Source organism: Lissotriton helveticus, chromosome 5_2 (genome assembly GCF_964261635.1).
Source record: "Lissotriton helveticus chromosome 5_2, aLisHel1.1, whole genome shotgun sequence".
NCBI classification, from domain to species: domain Eukaryota; kingdom Metazoa; phylum Chordata; class Amphibia; order Caudata; family Salamandridae; genus Lissotriton; species Lissotriton helveticus.
Window position 1 is genome coordinate 11,644,559 of NC_136066.1, and position 13,929 is coordinate 11,658,487.

Here is a 13,929-nt window from a genome sequence, read left to right on the forward strand (position 1 = left end):
CTACCTTACCCCTCCTTGCATCATCTTACACCTCTTTTACTACACCGATCCCCTAAAACAAACCTTTCTAAAGTCTTCCCTCTTTTCTACCCCCACCCCAACCTTTCTCAATCCAAATAACTAACATATCCACGACTAAAATTACTTTCATGTTTCACCATACTAATTCAACACTAATCCTGATGGGTTCCAGAGTAGTGTGCTACTTGCGCTTCAAAGCCCCATCAGGGGTAGCAGGCGCCATATAAATACAAGCTCTTTCCCTCTATCCCTCCACCTACCCTTCTCTTCCAGGGGATCCTCATCAATAGTCATAAGCATTACAATATTCCCGCCCATGCGCGGGACCCCGGAAACACTATATATGTGCCCCACATATATATATATATATATATATATATATATATATATATATATATATATATATATATATATATATATATTCACTGAAAAAACCATAGGTTTCAGGCCTTATATAGTTAGGAATTCGTTTTTAAAAAACCTTTGAAATTCACTCAAAATCTATACGTTTTAGGGGTGTTATAGTTAGCTGGACATTTCACTCAACAAAACCATTGAAATTGCTCCTATATAGTTAGTTATACTAACTATATTTCGCGCACTCGCAATCCACTGCTGATGATGTCACATATTAGATCATTCATGACATGGTCAGTGACATCACTGATGACATCTCAAATGACATCACTGATGACATCATCCAGTGAATGTGGTTTGCTTCGTTATTTAAATATGCATTATATATATAGCAATTTGCATTGAAGAATAAGTGGATATATATAAATAAATATTTGGATGGAGGATTTAGTAGCAGTGTAATTGACTGTTTACTTGACCAATTTATAATGTCTCACTAAATATAGTGGATAGTGACTAAACTGTGTGAATATCTGTATCACTTTGTCAGTTGTTGTGTAAACTGATTCTACAGTTGGTTACTAGCTATGTGAAAGTCTATATTAGTTATTGATTAGTTAACTGAGTATTTGTATGGGAGTGTGAAAGTGTGTGTGGTTCGGTGGGGGGTGTGTGACTGTCCAAAGATGTGTGAATAGTTGATTCAGTAGATATATGAAGTTAAATCTACATGTTCTAACAGTTGTTTGGGTGAGTGAATATCTTTATGGGTGTGGTGATGAGCAAATATATTTCTCTATGGTACATGTCCAACAAACTAGAAAAATAAAAGGCAGTGTATGTGTCAGTTGTTGTATATAAATAAGTATACATAAGACTCAATGATTGTGTGAGTGACTGTATGGATAGCTTTATACTTGTAATAATGATTTTATAATTCACTAAGTATGACTTACTATCTAAATGAATAGAAGAAGTGGTGTTTGTATAAGTGTTTTGCTAAGTAAATATGTAAGTATGATCCATTGTTTGCATAAGTGAGTAGGATGACTTCATATGTGAATAGGATGCGTGCTGTTGTTTAATGTCGATATAGATGTATAAGTATTTCTGATAGTGTTCTATTGTTCATTGACAGCATGTATGAGTGAATCCATAGGTAAGTGATTAGATGTGTGTATACATCTATGAATCACTGAGTGGATTTTTAGATACTTTTATTGCTGTGACAATGGATTTAAATATGATACTCTGTATTTTACAAAGAGTGATGAAAAATTGTAATAGTGTATGAAAAGGTGTATGTGATTGTCACGTGGATGATGTCATCAGTGATGTCATCAGTGATGTCATTTGAGATGTCATCAGAGATGTCACTGACCATGTCATGAATGTTCTAATATGTGACATCATCAGCAGTGGATTGCGGGTGCGCGAAATATAGTTAGTACAACTAACTATATAGGAGCAATTTCATTGGTTTTGTATGAGTAAAATGTCCAGCTAACTATAACACCCCTAAAACTTATAGTTTTTTGAGTGAATTTCAAAGGTTTTTTTAAAACGAATTCCTAACTATATAAGGCCTGAAACCTATGGTTTTTTCAGTAAATTTCAAAGGTTTTTTTAAATGCTAATTCCTAACTATATAAGGCCTGAAACCTATGGTTTTTTCAGTGAATTTCAAAGGTTTTTTAAATGCTGATTCCTAACTATATAAGGCCTGAAACCTATGGTTTTTTCAGTGAATTTCAAAGGGTTTTTAAATGCTAATTCTATTAGCGGATAACGTTTTTATATATTCAAACGTTTATTTAATGCTAATTCCTAACTATATAAGGCCTGAAACCTATGGTTTTTTAAGTGAATTTGCAAGGTTTTTTAAATGCTAATTCTATTAGCGGATAACGTTTTTATATATTCGAACTTTTTTTAATGCTAATTCCTAACTATATAAGGCCTGAAACCTATGGTTTTTTAAGTGAATTTGCAAGGTTTTTTAAATGCTAATTCTATTAGCGGATAACGTTTTTATATATTCAAACTTTTTTTAATGCTAATTCCTAACTATATAAAGCCTGAAACCTATGGTTTTTTTCAGTGAATTTCAAAGGTTTTTTAAATTCTATTAGCGGATAATGTTTAAATATATTAATATCCTAGTGGGACCACCAGAGCAGCCCTAAGGGGTCAGGGTGTTTCTACCCTGCCCCCTTTTTGTGTTCTACACGTTTGTTTTTCTGCTTTCTTGTGCCTCAGTCTACTGAGACCCAAGATGGATGCCAACACTTCCTGGTTAGAAGTGTTGACAGCCAATGAGCATGCAGCTTTCTCGGGAAGGCATGCTGATTGGCTTTCACTGTCTGTCAACACTAGCACAAGATGGATGCCAACACCTCCTGGTTAGAAGTGTTGACAGCCAATGACCATGCAGCTTTCTCGGGAAGGCATGCTGATTGGCTACCACTGTCTGTCAACACTCAAAACCAGGAAGTGTTGGCAGCCATCTTGTGCCTTGTTACAACCAAGGCACAAGAAAGCAGTGAAACAAAGGTGTGAAACTCGCAAAGGGGCCAGAGTAGAAACACCCTGACCCCCTAGGCCTGCTCAGTGGGTCCCACAAAGACCCCAAGGCAAAATAAAATAATATATATATATTTTTTTAAAAGTCGTGGGGTACAAAAAAACAATAAAAAAATATAAAACAACAAGAATAAAAAAACAGTTCTTTTCAGAACTACCTCCAATTTATATAAAAATGCTACATTTTTAAAAAACTCTTTCTTTTTTTCTCCAGGGTACGCGTACCGGGCGCTCACCCCCTCAAAAATAGAAGAAAAAAAATGTGTGAGGTATGTGTGTGGGGGGGTATGTGTGAGGGGTGTGTGTGTGTAGGATGTGTGTGGTGTGTGTGTGTGTGTGGTGGGTGTGTGTGTGGGGTGTGTGTCAGAGGTGTGTGTGTGGGGGGGTGAGGTGTGTGAGGGGGATGTGTGGGGTGTGTCTGTGAGGTGTGTGTGTGGGGGGGAGTGAGGTGTGTGTGGGTGGGGGGTGTGGGGGTGTAAGGTGTATGTGTGGGTGTGTGGGGTGTTTGGGTGGGGGTGGAGGTGTGGGTGTGTGAAGTATGTGTGGGGGGTGTGGGTGGGGGGGGGTGGGGTGTGGGTGTGTGGGGGTATGTGTGTGGGGCACCCCCTCAAAAAAATGAGAAAAATGTGTGTGGTGTGTGGGTGTGTGTGTGTGGGGTGAGTGTGTGTGTGTGTGTGTGTGTGTGTGTGTGGTGTGTGTGTGTGTGTGGGGTGTGTATCAGAGGTGTGTGTGTGTGGGGGAGGGGTGAGGTGTGTGTGGGGGATGTGTGGGGTGTGTCTGTGAGGTGTGTGTGTGGGGGGGGGTGAGGTGTGTGTGGGGGGGGTGTGGGGTGTGTGGGTGTACGTGGGTGTGTAAGGTGTGGGTGTGTGGGGTGTTTGGGTGTGGGTGGAGGTGTGGATGTATGAGGTATGTGTGGGGGGGGTGGGTGTGGGGTGTGTGTGTGGGGGTATGTGTGTGGGGCACCCCCTCAAAAAAAGAAAAAAAAATGTGTGTGGTGTGTGTGTGTAGGGGGGTATGTGTGTAGGGGGGTATGTGTGTAGGGGGGTATGTGTGTAGGGGGTATGTGTGTAGGGGGGTATGTGTGTAGGGGGGTATGTGTGTAGGGGGGTATGTGTGTAGGGGGGTATGTGTGTAGGGGGGTATGTGTGTAGGGGGGTATGTGTGTAGGGGGGTATGTGTGTAGGGGGGTATGTGTGTAGGATGTGTGTGTGTGTAGGATGTGTGTGTGTAGGATGTGTGTGTGTGTAGGATGTGTGTGTGTAGGATGTGTGTGTGTGTGTAGGATGTGTGTGTGTGTGTAGGATGTGTGTGTGTGTGTAGGATGTGTGTGTGTGTGTAGGATGTGTGTGTGTAGGATGTGTCAATCAATCAATCAATCAGGTCATTTGTAGAGCGCACTACTCACCCGTAGGGTCTCAAGGCGCTGGGAGGGGGGGGGGTGCCGCTACTGCTCGAACAGCCAGGTCTTGAGCTTCTTCCTGAAGGAGAGGTGGTCCTGGGTCAGGCGCAGGTTGGTCGGGAGTGAGTTCCAGGTCTTGGCGGCCAGGTAGGAGAAGGACCTTCCTCCTGTTGTCGCTCTTCGGATGCGGGGGACGGCGGCGAGGGCGTGGTTGGTTGATCTGAGGAGGCGCTTGGGAGTGTAGAAGTTGATCCGGTTGTTGAGGTAGCTCGGGCCTTGGTCGTGTAGGGCTTTGTGTGCGTGGGTGAGGAGACGGAAGGTGATTCTCTTGTTGACCGGGAGCCAGTGCAGATCTCTCAGGTGTCCGGAGATGTGGCTACGTCGGGGGATGTCGAGGATGAGTCTGGCCGAGGCGTTCTGGATCCGCTGGAGTCTCTTCTGGAGCTTGGCGGTGGTTCTGGCGTAGAGGGCGTTGCCGTAGTCCAGTCGGCTGGTGACGAGGGCTTGGGTGACCGTCTGCCGCGTCTCGGTGGGGATCCATCGGAAGATCTTGCGTAGCATGCGCAGGATGTTGAAGCAAGATGAGGAGGTGGCGTTGACTTGTCTGGTCATGGAGAGGGAGGAGTCCAGGATGAAGCCCAGGTTGCGTGCGTGGTCCGTCGGTTTGGGTGCGGTGCCCAGGGCGGGGGGCCACCAGGAGTCGTCCCAGGCGGAGGGCGAGGAGCCCAGGATGAGGACCTCCGTCTTGTCCGAGTTCAGTTTCAGGCGGCTGGTCGTCATCCATTCGGCTACATCTCTCATCCCTTCGTGCAGGTTGGCTCTGGCGGTGGCGGGGTCGTTGGTCAGGGAGAGGATCAGCTGGGTGTCGTCGGCGTAGGAGATTATGTTGAGGTTGTGTTGGCGTGCGATGGCCGCGAGGGGGCTCATGTAGACGTTGAAGAGGGTGGGGCTCAGTGAGGATCCTTGAGGGACGCCGCAGATGACTTTGGTGGCCTCTGACTTGTACGGTGGTAGGCGGACTCTCTGTGTTCTTCCGTCGAGGAAGGAGGTGATCCATTCCAGTGCCTTGTCCTGGATTCCGATGTTGCCGAGGCGCTGTACTAGGGTGCGGTGGCAGACAGTGTCGAAAGCCGCGGAGAGGTCCAGGAGGATGAGTGCCGCTGTTTCTCCGTTGTCCATCAGCGTTCGAAGGTCATCGGTGGCAGCGATGAGGGCGGTCTCGGTGCTGTGGTTCGCTCGGAAGCCCGACTGTGAGGGGTCGAGGGATCCATTCGTCTCGAGGAAGGCGGCCAGCTGTTTGTTGACGGTCTTCTCGATGACTTTGGCCGGGAACGGGAGGAGCGAGATGGGACGGTAATTCTTGAGGTCGGTGGGGTCTGCTGTGGGTTTCTTGAGAAGAGCGCTGAGTTCGGCGTGTTTCCAGCTCTCAGGGAAGGTGGCGGTGTCGAAGGAGGTGTTGATGATGTCCCGCAGGTGGGGTGCGATGACCGCGTCGGCCTTGTTGAAGACGTGGTGAGGGCAGGGGTCAGTCGGAGATCCGGAGTGGATGGAGTTCATGGTGCGGATGGTGTCTTCGGTGCTGATCGGGGTCCAGGTGCGGAGGGTCGTGGTGGGTGGCGTTGTTGCTGTTGTGGCTTGCGTTGGTTGGTTGTTGAAGCTGTTGTGAATGTCCGTGATCTTGTTGTGGAAGTAGGCCGCGAGGGAGTTGCAGAGGTCTTGCGACGGGGTGATGTCATTGTTTCCGGCGTTGGGGTTGGAGAGCTCTTTCACGATGTTGAAAAGTTCCTTGCAGTTGTGTGCGTTGTTGTCCAGTCGATCTTTGTATGTATTTTTCTTGGTGGCGCGGATCAGTTGGTGGTGTTTCCGGGTGGCGAGCTTGAGGGTGGTCATGTTGTCCGTGGTTGGTTCCCTTCTGTGTGTGGGGTGTGTGTGTGTAGGATGTGTGTGGGGTGTGTGTGTGTGTAGGATGTGTGTGGGGTGTGTGTGTGTAGGATGTGTGTGTGTAGGATGTGTGTGGGTGTGTGTGTGTAGGATGTGTGTGGGTGTGTGTGTGTAGGATGTGTGTGGGTGTGTGTGTGTAGGATGTGTGTGGGTGTGTGTGTGTAGGATGTGTGTGGGTGTGTGTGTAGGATGTGTGTGTGTGGGTGTGTGTGGTGGGTGGTGGGTGGGTGTGGGGGGAGGGGTGAGGTGTGTGTGTGTGGGGGGAGTGAGGTGTGTGTGGGTGTAGGTGTGGGTGTGTAAGGTGTGTGTGTGTGGGTTTGGGGGGGGTGTTTGGGTGTGGGTGGAGGTGTGGGTGTGTGTGGGAGGGGTGGGTGTGGGGTGTGTGTATGTGGTGGTATGTGTGTGGGGTGTGTGTGTGTGTGAGTAAAATGTTCAGCTAACTAACTGGTGTCAAACCTATGGTTTTCTCAGTAAATTTAATAGGTTTTTTTAAATGCTAATTTCTAACTATATAAGGCCTGAAACCTTTGTTTTTTTCAGTGAACTCGCAAGGTTTTTTAAATGCTAATTCTATTAGCGGATAACATTTATATATGTTAATATCCGTATGGGACCACCTGAACAGCCCTAGGGGGGTAAGAGTGTTTCTACAAGGCCCCCAAATCTTTTTTTTTTTTCTTGTAAAAAAATGAGGTACGCCCTTTTTTTTTGGGCTTTGGGGGTCCTTGTGGGACCCCCTGAGCAGGCCTAGGGGGTCAGGATGCTTCTACCCTGCCCCCTTTTTGAGTTCTACACGTTTGTTTTTCTGCTTTCCTGTGCCTCAGTCTACCGAGGCACAAGATGGCTGCCAACAGTTTCTGTTTTGGAGTGTTGACAGACATTGGCAGCCAATCAGAATGCAGCTCGCGCACTGGAGGTGCGCGTACGGTACGCGTACGTGCGCGTACCGTAAGCGTACCGGTAAGCTCACGGGTAAGCTGCCAAAGATATATATATTTTTTTGAACCTAAATTACTCAAAATCCACTGGAGCACATATCTTGAGACATAGCAAAGGCACATCGGGCTACCAGTCCCTACAATTTTGCCAAGTTTGGTGGAAATCCATTCAGCCGTTCGGCCTAAAAGTGAGTTCGACCGCCCTATGGAAATTAACATGGGGAAAACACGTTTTGGGACCCCCCTTTTTGTCTTGGCCCCCGCTTGACGAATCCCCCCCCAAACTTTCAGGGAAGGACTGGAGCGCCGCGAGGCAAAGTTAAGGAAAAATTCAGGAAGATTCCTCAACCGGCGCCAAAGTTATTCCCAATAGAATGTTGCGATTTCCCTAGGATCCTGGTAACACAGCTCCACTAATTTCTGTTTTCTGACAGAAAATTACTTCATTTTAACAACTTTTTCTGCTTACTTTGACATTTTACATCTAGTCAAGTAAGAAACTGTCTTTTTAAGTCAGTTTAGTGAGCATTTTCAGCTGAGAATGCCTTCACTTTTTGACAAATGTCCTTCTTGTAGCAACAAGAAAGCAAGATCAGACAACCACGACGTTTGTATCCTGTGTCTGCCTGAAGAACATGATCCAGGCACCTGTCCTCACTGCAAGCACCTGTCAGGAAGAACTCTCAAAGACAGGGAGAGAATTCGCATTTATGTCCTGGCTCACAGGTCATCCAGAGGAAGGTCTCCGGTGAAGAAGGGTTCTAAGAAGGCTAGAACATCTTCGAAAGAGAAGTCTTCACACCCTTCAGCTTCAGCGTCAGGCTTGGCGCTGAGGAAAGAGCCACCGGTGGGTCATTTATCTTCAAAACTACCGTCGACGGCGGGCTCGCCGTCGAAAAGAAGACCAGGTACGTCGACGTCGTCGAAGGATCCAGCTCCGTCGTCGAAATCCCCTCCGCCGTCGAGGGAGGTCATTCCTCCGCCGGCGTCAACCGGGCGATGTTCGGCGTCGAGAAATGAGACTCCGCCACCGTCAACCGGGCGACGGTCGGCGTCGAGATCCAAGGCCCCTCCGCCGTCGTCAACCCGGCATCGAGGGAGGTCACTCCTCCGTCATCCAGACGACGACTGGCGTCGAGAAGTGTGACCCCTCCACCTTCGTCTAAGAAACAACGTTCGGCGTCGAGGACCAAGACCCCTCTGCCGTCGACAACAAAACATCGATCGGCGTCGGGGATGCAGTCTCCGTCGACGGTTCGTCGACGCTCGGCCTCGAGGGTGACCAATACCCCTCCGTCTTCGTCGCACAGACATTCGACGTCGAGAGAGAAAGGCCTCCGTCGACGGCTGGTCATCGACGTTCGACGTCGAGAGAGAGGGCTCTGTCGACGGCTGGTCATCGCCGTTCGACGTCGAGAGAGAGGGCTCCGTAGACGGCCGGTCATCGCCATTCGACGTCGAGAGAACGTAGATCCTCGCATCGATCGCCGTCGAGGCATTCGAGGTAGAGATTGATAGACCCTCCGACTCCCCGAAAGCATTCGGCGTCGAGAGAAAGACATTCGACGCCCGAATGCTCGACGTCGAGACATTCAGAAAGAGCTCTGAGAGCTGTAGATTCACATGCACCCTCCCACCCTCTTGGCAGCCCTCTCACCATCCTTGCTGCTCCTAGAGCTATAGATTCACTTGCACCCTCCCACCCTCCTGACTGCTCCAAGAGCTGTAGATTCACATGCGCCCTCCCACCCTCCTGGCAGCTCCAAGAGCTGTAGATTCACATGCACCCTCCCACCCTCCTTGCTGCTCCTAGAGCTGTAGAGTCACATGCACCCTTCCGGCTGCTCCTAGAGCTGTAGATTCACATGCTCCCTTCCACCCTCCTGGCTGCTCATAGAGCTGTAGAGTCACATGCACCCTCCTGGCTGCTCCTAGAGCTGTAGATTCACATGCTCCCTCCCACCCTCCTGGCTGCTCATAGAGCTGTAGTTTCACATGCACCCTTCCGGCTGCTCATAGAGCTGTAGATTCACATGCTCCCTCCCACCCTCCTGGCTGCTCCTAGAGCTGTAGATTCACATGCGCCCTCCCACCCTCCTGGCTGCTCCTAGAGCTGTAGATTCACTTGCGCCCTCCTGGCTGCTCCTAGAGCTGTAGAGTCACATGCTCCCTCCCACCCTCCTGGCTGCTCCTAGAGCTGTAGATTCACATGCGCCCTCCCACCCTCCTGGCTGCTCCTAGAGCTGTAGATTCACTTGCGCCCTCCTGGCTGCTCCTAGAGCTGTAGAGTCACATGCTCCCTCCCACCCTCCTGGCTGCTCCTAGAGCTGTAGATTCACATGCGCCCTCCCACCCTCCTGGCTGCTCCTAGAGCTGTAGATTCACTTGCGCCCTCCTGGCTGCTCCTAGAGCTGTAGAGTCACATGCTCCCTCCCACCCTCCTGGCTGCTCATAGAGCTGTAGTTTCACATGCACCCTTCCGGCTGCTCATAGAGCTGTAGATTCACATGCGCCCTCCCACCCTCCTGGCTGCTCCTAGAGCTGTAGATTCACATGCGCCCTCCCACCCTTCCGGCTGCTCCTAGAGCTGTAGATTCACATGCGCCCTCCCACCCGCTCCTAGAGCTGTAGATTCTCTTGCGCAGCATGAGAACTTGTGCATGAGGTTTATTTTACAGACATGTGTACATTACTCCAGACGCTTTACTGTCTGCGTCACCTTGCTGCCCCTACTCTTTCCCGTGTGGGTAAAACCCAATCTAAGGAGGAGCCGGAGTCCTGATGCTTTGCAGATTTCAGGGGCGTTCATAAGTCACCTCTAAGCCACTACTTTGAAGGATAATAACTTGTAACATCTGTGTCCATCTCTAGATGGGAGGACTGCACAAAGAGCTGGAATCCACAGCACTTTAAGCTGCAAACAGATGGTTTCCTCATCATGTAAAGTGAATAGTTGAACTAGCTCGTACTTGAGGTCGCGCACAGCTGAGCACTCTTGATATTAACAGCTTTGTTCACTATGTTGTCATCTCAGTGTTAAAGTCCATACATTTGTTTGTAGCCTTCACACAAACACTTCTGGGCCAAACTCTGTCAGTCAGGAATTGCTGTATGGATTGTAAAATGAAGTGAAGTGATATGTACGCGTTTAACAGACTTATACAGGGGAAAGCTCATTCACACATTTTACAAAAATCTTTCCCCCATACAGTCCCGGAAACCATCTATTAGTTTCTGTGTAGAGTCCCACTATGGACCTCAGTGCAGACCTCCACTCACCATCGTATTGACACTCCTGCACAGAATTTGTGAAATGGTTTCCCATAATGCCCAAGTGCCGCTGGTCCTTTCTGTCTGCAGCAGCAAGAGGTGGGGAGTACTGCTGGGCAGTCTGCGCATCGCATGTGGTCTCGGAGTGCGTTACCCATCAGTAACCCTTGCTTTGTTGCCGTATAGCTTCATGTCTATCCTTGTCGATGAAGTTCTAAGTGACTAATTACACTTGAACTTCTAATGCATCTCTCTGATACACAGACCTTCGTTCAGGTGGGAGATGAGACTCCGTCAGCGGTGGGGCCTGTGAGCGGATTCAGTTTGATTTGATTCATCCTTTGCGTGCTGTGGTCAAACACCACAGCACGCAAATCGGAGTTAAAAAAAAAACGTAACAAAAAAGGGGGTTGGGGAACTGGCCGTGGGTCATCCAAGATTGACAAATCTTTCAATTTTCTAAATATTTTAACTCAAAGCCATAGCCCCACTGCCAGGTTTTGAAAGAGGTGCAGTGTTCCAACGATTAGTGGCTGGCAAAGATTGCACGTCGTGTCATCTACAGCACTCCATGCCTCAGGCCTTGGATGCTTCCCCTCTACAGACAGTGCATCCACTCACAACAGGCACACACTGCCAGTAAACAGACCTCTGCAGACTAGTTTGTGGCAAACACACCAGGATAATGTGGAGAGCAGCGCTTGTCAACATTCAGTGCTGCGGCACAGGAGCGCAGACGCAGGTTCCTGAGACACTCTTAGCACCGTGCTCTTTTGTAGTAATGTGGCCGCAATCGCGCAACGCTGCGCTTTGTTGATTGTGGCCCTGGAGTCTGACCTTCATATTCACTCTCCTTAGAAAACCCATCGTGTGCGGAATCTCCTCCCTGGGCATCGACCACACCAGCATACTGGGCGACACCATCGAAAAGATCGCCTGGCAGAAGGGTGGCATTTTCAAGGTAATGAAGCAACTTCAGGGTTGGCAGTGTTTGTTGGGGTGGTGGTGGAGGGGTGCAGAGTTTGAGAGTCGAATTATTGGACAGCTATGAGATGGGGTTTGGTTCAGGTATGGAGTTGGGCCAGAGCAGTAAACTGAGGGGTCCCAGCCTCTGAAAAGCCCAGCCCTATATTAGACAGGTTTAGAAGAGTTGGGTCAGACGAGCCCTTGAACTAGGGCTGAGGACAGCCCCCCTTCACTCTGCTCAGTTTCTCACAGTTTCAGCTTATGGTTGCAGTTTGTGGGTACATGTTCTACTGCCAAGTTGTGCACAGTGTGGAACAGGAGGTCCCTTGGCACAGACACACCGGCCTATGCCGGAAGATGCTCACCACTTGGACTACAGAGCACAGCATCTCCGTTCTATACTGCTCAGTACCCTCTGGGCTCTGAAGAAACCACCCTCTCCCTTCTTTACAGCTCAGCTCCCTCTGGGCCCTACAGAGCCCCCCTCTCCATTCTATACTGCTCAGCCCCCTCTGGGCCCTACAGAGCCCTCCCTCTCCGTTCTATACTGCTCAGCCCCCTCTGGGCCCTACAGAACCCACCGTCGCTCTTCTATACTGCACAGTCCCGTCTGGGCTCTACTGAGCCCTCCCTCGCCCTTCTATTCGACACTGTCCCCTCTGGGCCGTATAGAGCCCTCCCTCGTCCTTCTATACGACACTGTCCCCTCTGGGCCGTATAGAGCCCTCCCTCGTCCTTCTATACGACACTGTCCCCTCTGGGCCGTATAGAGCCCTCCCTCGCTCGTCTATACGACACTGTCCCCTCTGGGTCCTACAGAACCCTCCTTCGCCCTTCTATACTGCTAGTGTATAGACTCTCAGAACCACAGGTGTATTGCGCAGTACAGGTTTGTAGGAAAGTAGGATCTGCTTTTATGTTTAACCCCCATTTTTTGCTGGTGTAATTCTGTTTTCTGACTAGTCTGCCTGGGATCCTGCTAATCAGGACCCCAGTCACTGTGCTCTCTCCCGAACTCCCTAACCTTTGTTGCTTTCCTCGTCTGTTGCTGCTGCCAAGGCTTGTTGCTGCTCCTGCTGAACGACCTCCCCCGCTCCCCCCCCTCCCCTCTGTTGGCTCTTGACTCCCAACGTGGGACAGATCCTGAACGGCTCCTGGTCTTCCTCCGTGTCGCCTGGTCCTCAATGGCAGCAACAAGGTCACCATCAACTCTCCTGCATCTTTGTTCATTGGTGTGCATTGGTCTTCCGTGCCTCCTGGTCACTCTGGAGTGGCATAGACTGGCCCCTCTGCTTGCAGGTTCTCCTCTTTGTGAATCCTCCCTTCACCTTCTTCGCCAGCGGCATCTTCTCTGAAGTCCTCCATTGTGGTTACTGCTGTTTCCTACGTCGCTTCACACCTACGCACCCGGCTTCCCTGGTGCAGGTATCCTGGTACCTTGATTGTCCACGGGTGGGGCGACTCTCCAACCTTCCGTTTTGCACTTGGTTTCTTCAGGGTCCTCTGGGAAGGGTCCTTCTTGAAAACTGCAACCGCGACGTCCCCATTGACTTGTATTGAGTGCACGGTCATGTTTCCACTCTGCACACAACCTCTGTGGGGTTCCTGGGTACTTACCTTGGTTGGTTCCTTGGGTCCCCAGCTCTTCTAAGTCTTCTGGGTCCAGTCTCGACTTAGGTTGCAGTTCGTATTCCTCTTTATTAGTATATGGTTTGGTCTGCCCCTGGACACCACTGTGTATTTGTGCTCCTTACCTGTTCTAATATTGAAGTATTGTGTGTTTTGTGATTATATCTCTGGGTAAGAGATCTCAATGTGCTAATGAGTGTTTATAAAAACATACATACTTTTATAACTACACTCTGTGGTGCTTTTGCACTTAACCTACCCTACATGATTACTGCTGGAAAAACAAGCGGCTTTACGCTCCTTCAGAACTAAGCCTGAAGGCTGCTCCCCACGGCTACCACTTAGAGAGCTTTCTATGGTTGTCGAAGACACTGAAATCACAATAAGGGTTGTCTGGAGTAGTGCAGGGTGCTTCACTTGAAAGAGAAAAAAAAAAAAAAAGTGTGCACCTCATACTAAGCCAGCCTCCTACAAGGATGGAGTGTGGACTCTGTACAGGCCAGAGGGTACTGCACAGCCCTGGACGGAGAGTCGCGTCTGTAGAAACAGTGGGTACTGCACAGTATCGGATGGTGAGGGCCATACAGACCAGTGGGTACTCTGCAGTATAGGACAGTGTGTGAGAGCTCTGTACAGCGCAGGCGTTGCTCTGCTCAGTTAGGCCCTGTCTGCCCTTCGAATGCTGTCCTGTTTGACATTTCTTGTTCACAGCCTGGTGTTCCAGCATTTACCGTGCCCCAGCCCTACGGACCTCTGGAGGTGCTGAAGAACCGGGCAACTGAGATAGGGGTAAGTGCCCACAAAACGGGTGCTAAATGCTGGGCG

General features: G+C 49.4%; 1 protein-coding gene across 3 annotated transcripts in view; it reads left to right on the forward strand.

Moving 5' to 3' along the window:
• Positions 1-13,929, forward strand: part of FPGS (folylpolyglutamate synthase) — a 295,989-nt gene that overhangs the window by 178,256 nt on the left and 103,804 nt on the right. For all 3 annotated transcript variants that reach the window (XM_078646660.1, XM_078646658.1, XM_078646659.1), the window contains 2 exons: positions 11,368-11,470; positions 13,816-13,893. In XM_078646660.1, coding sequence (XP_078502786.1) covers positions 11,368-11,470; positions 13,816-13,893 — 181 coding nt within the window. The remainder of the gene's footprint in view (positions 1-11,367; positions 11,471-13,815; positions 13,894-13,929) is intronic.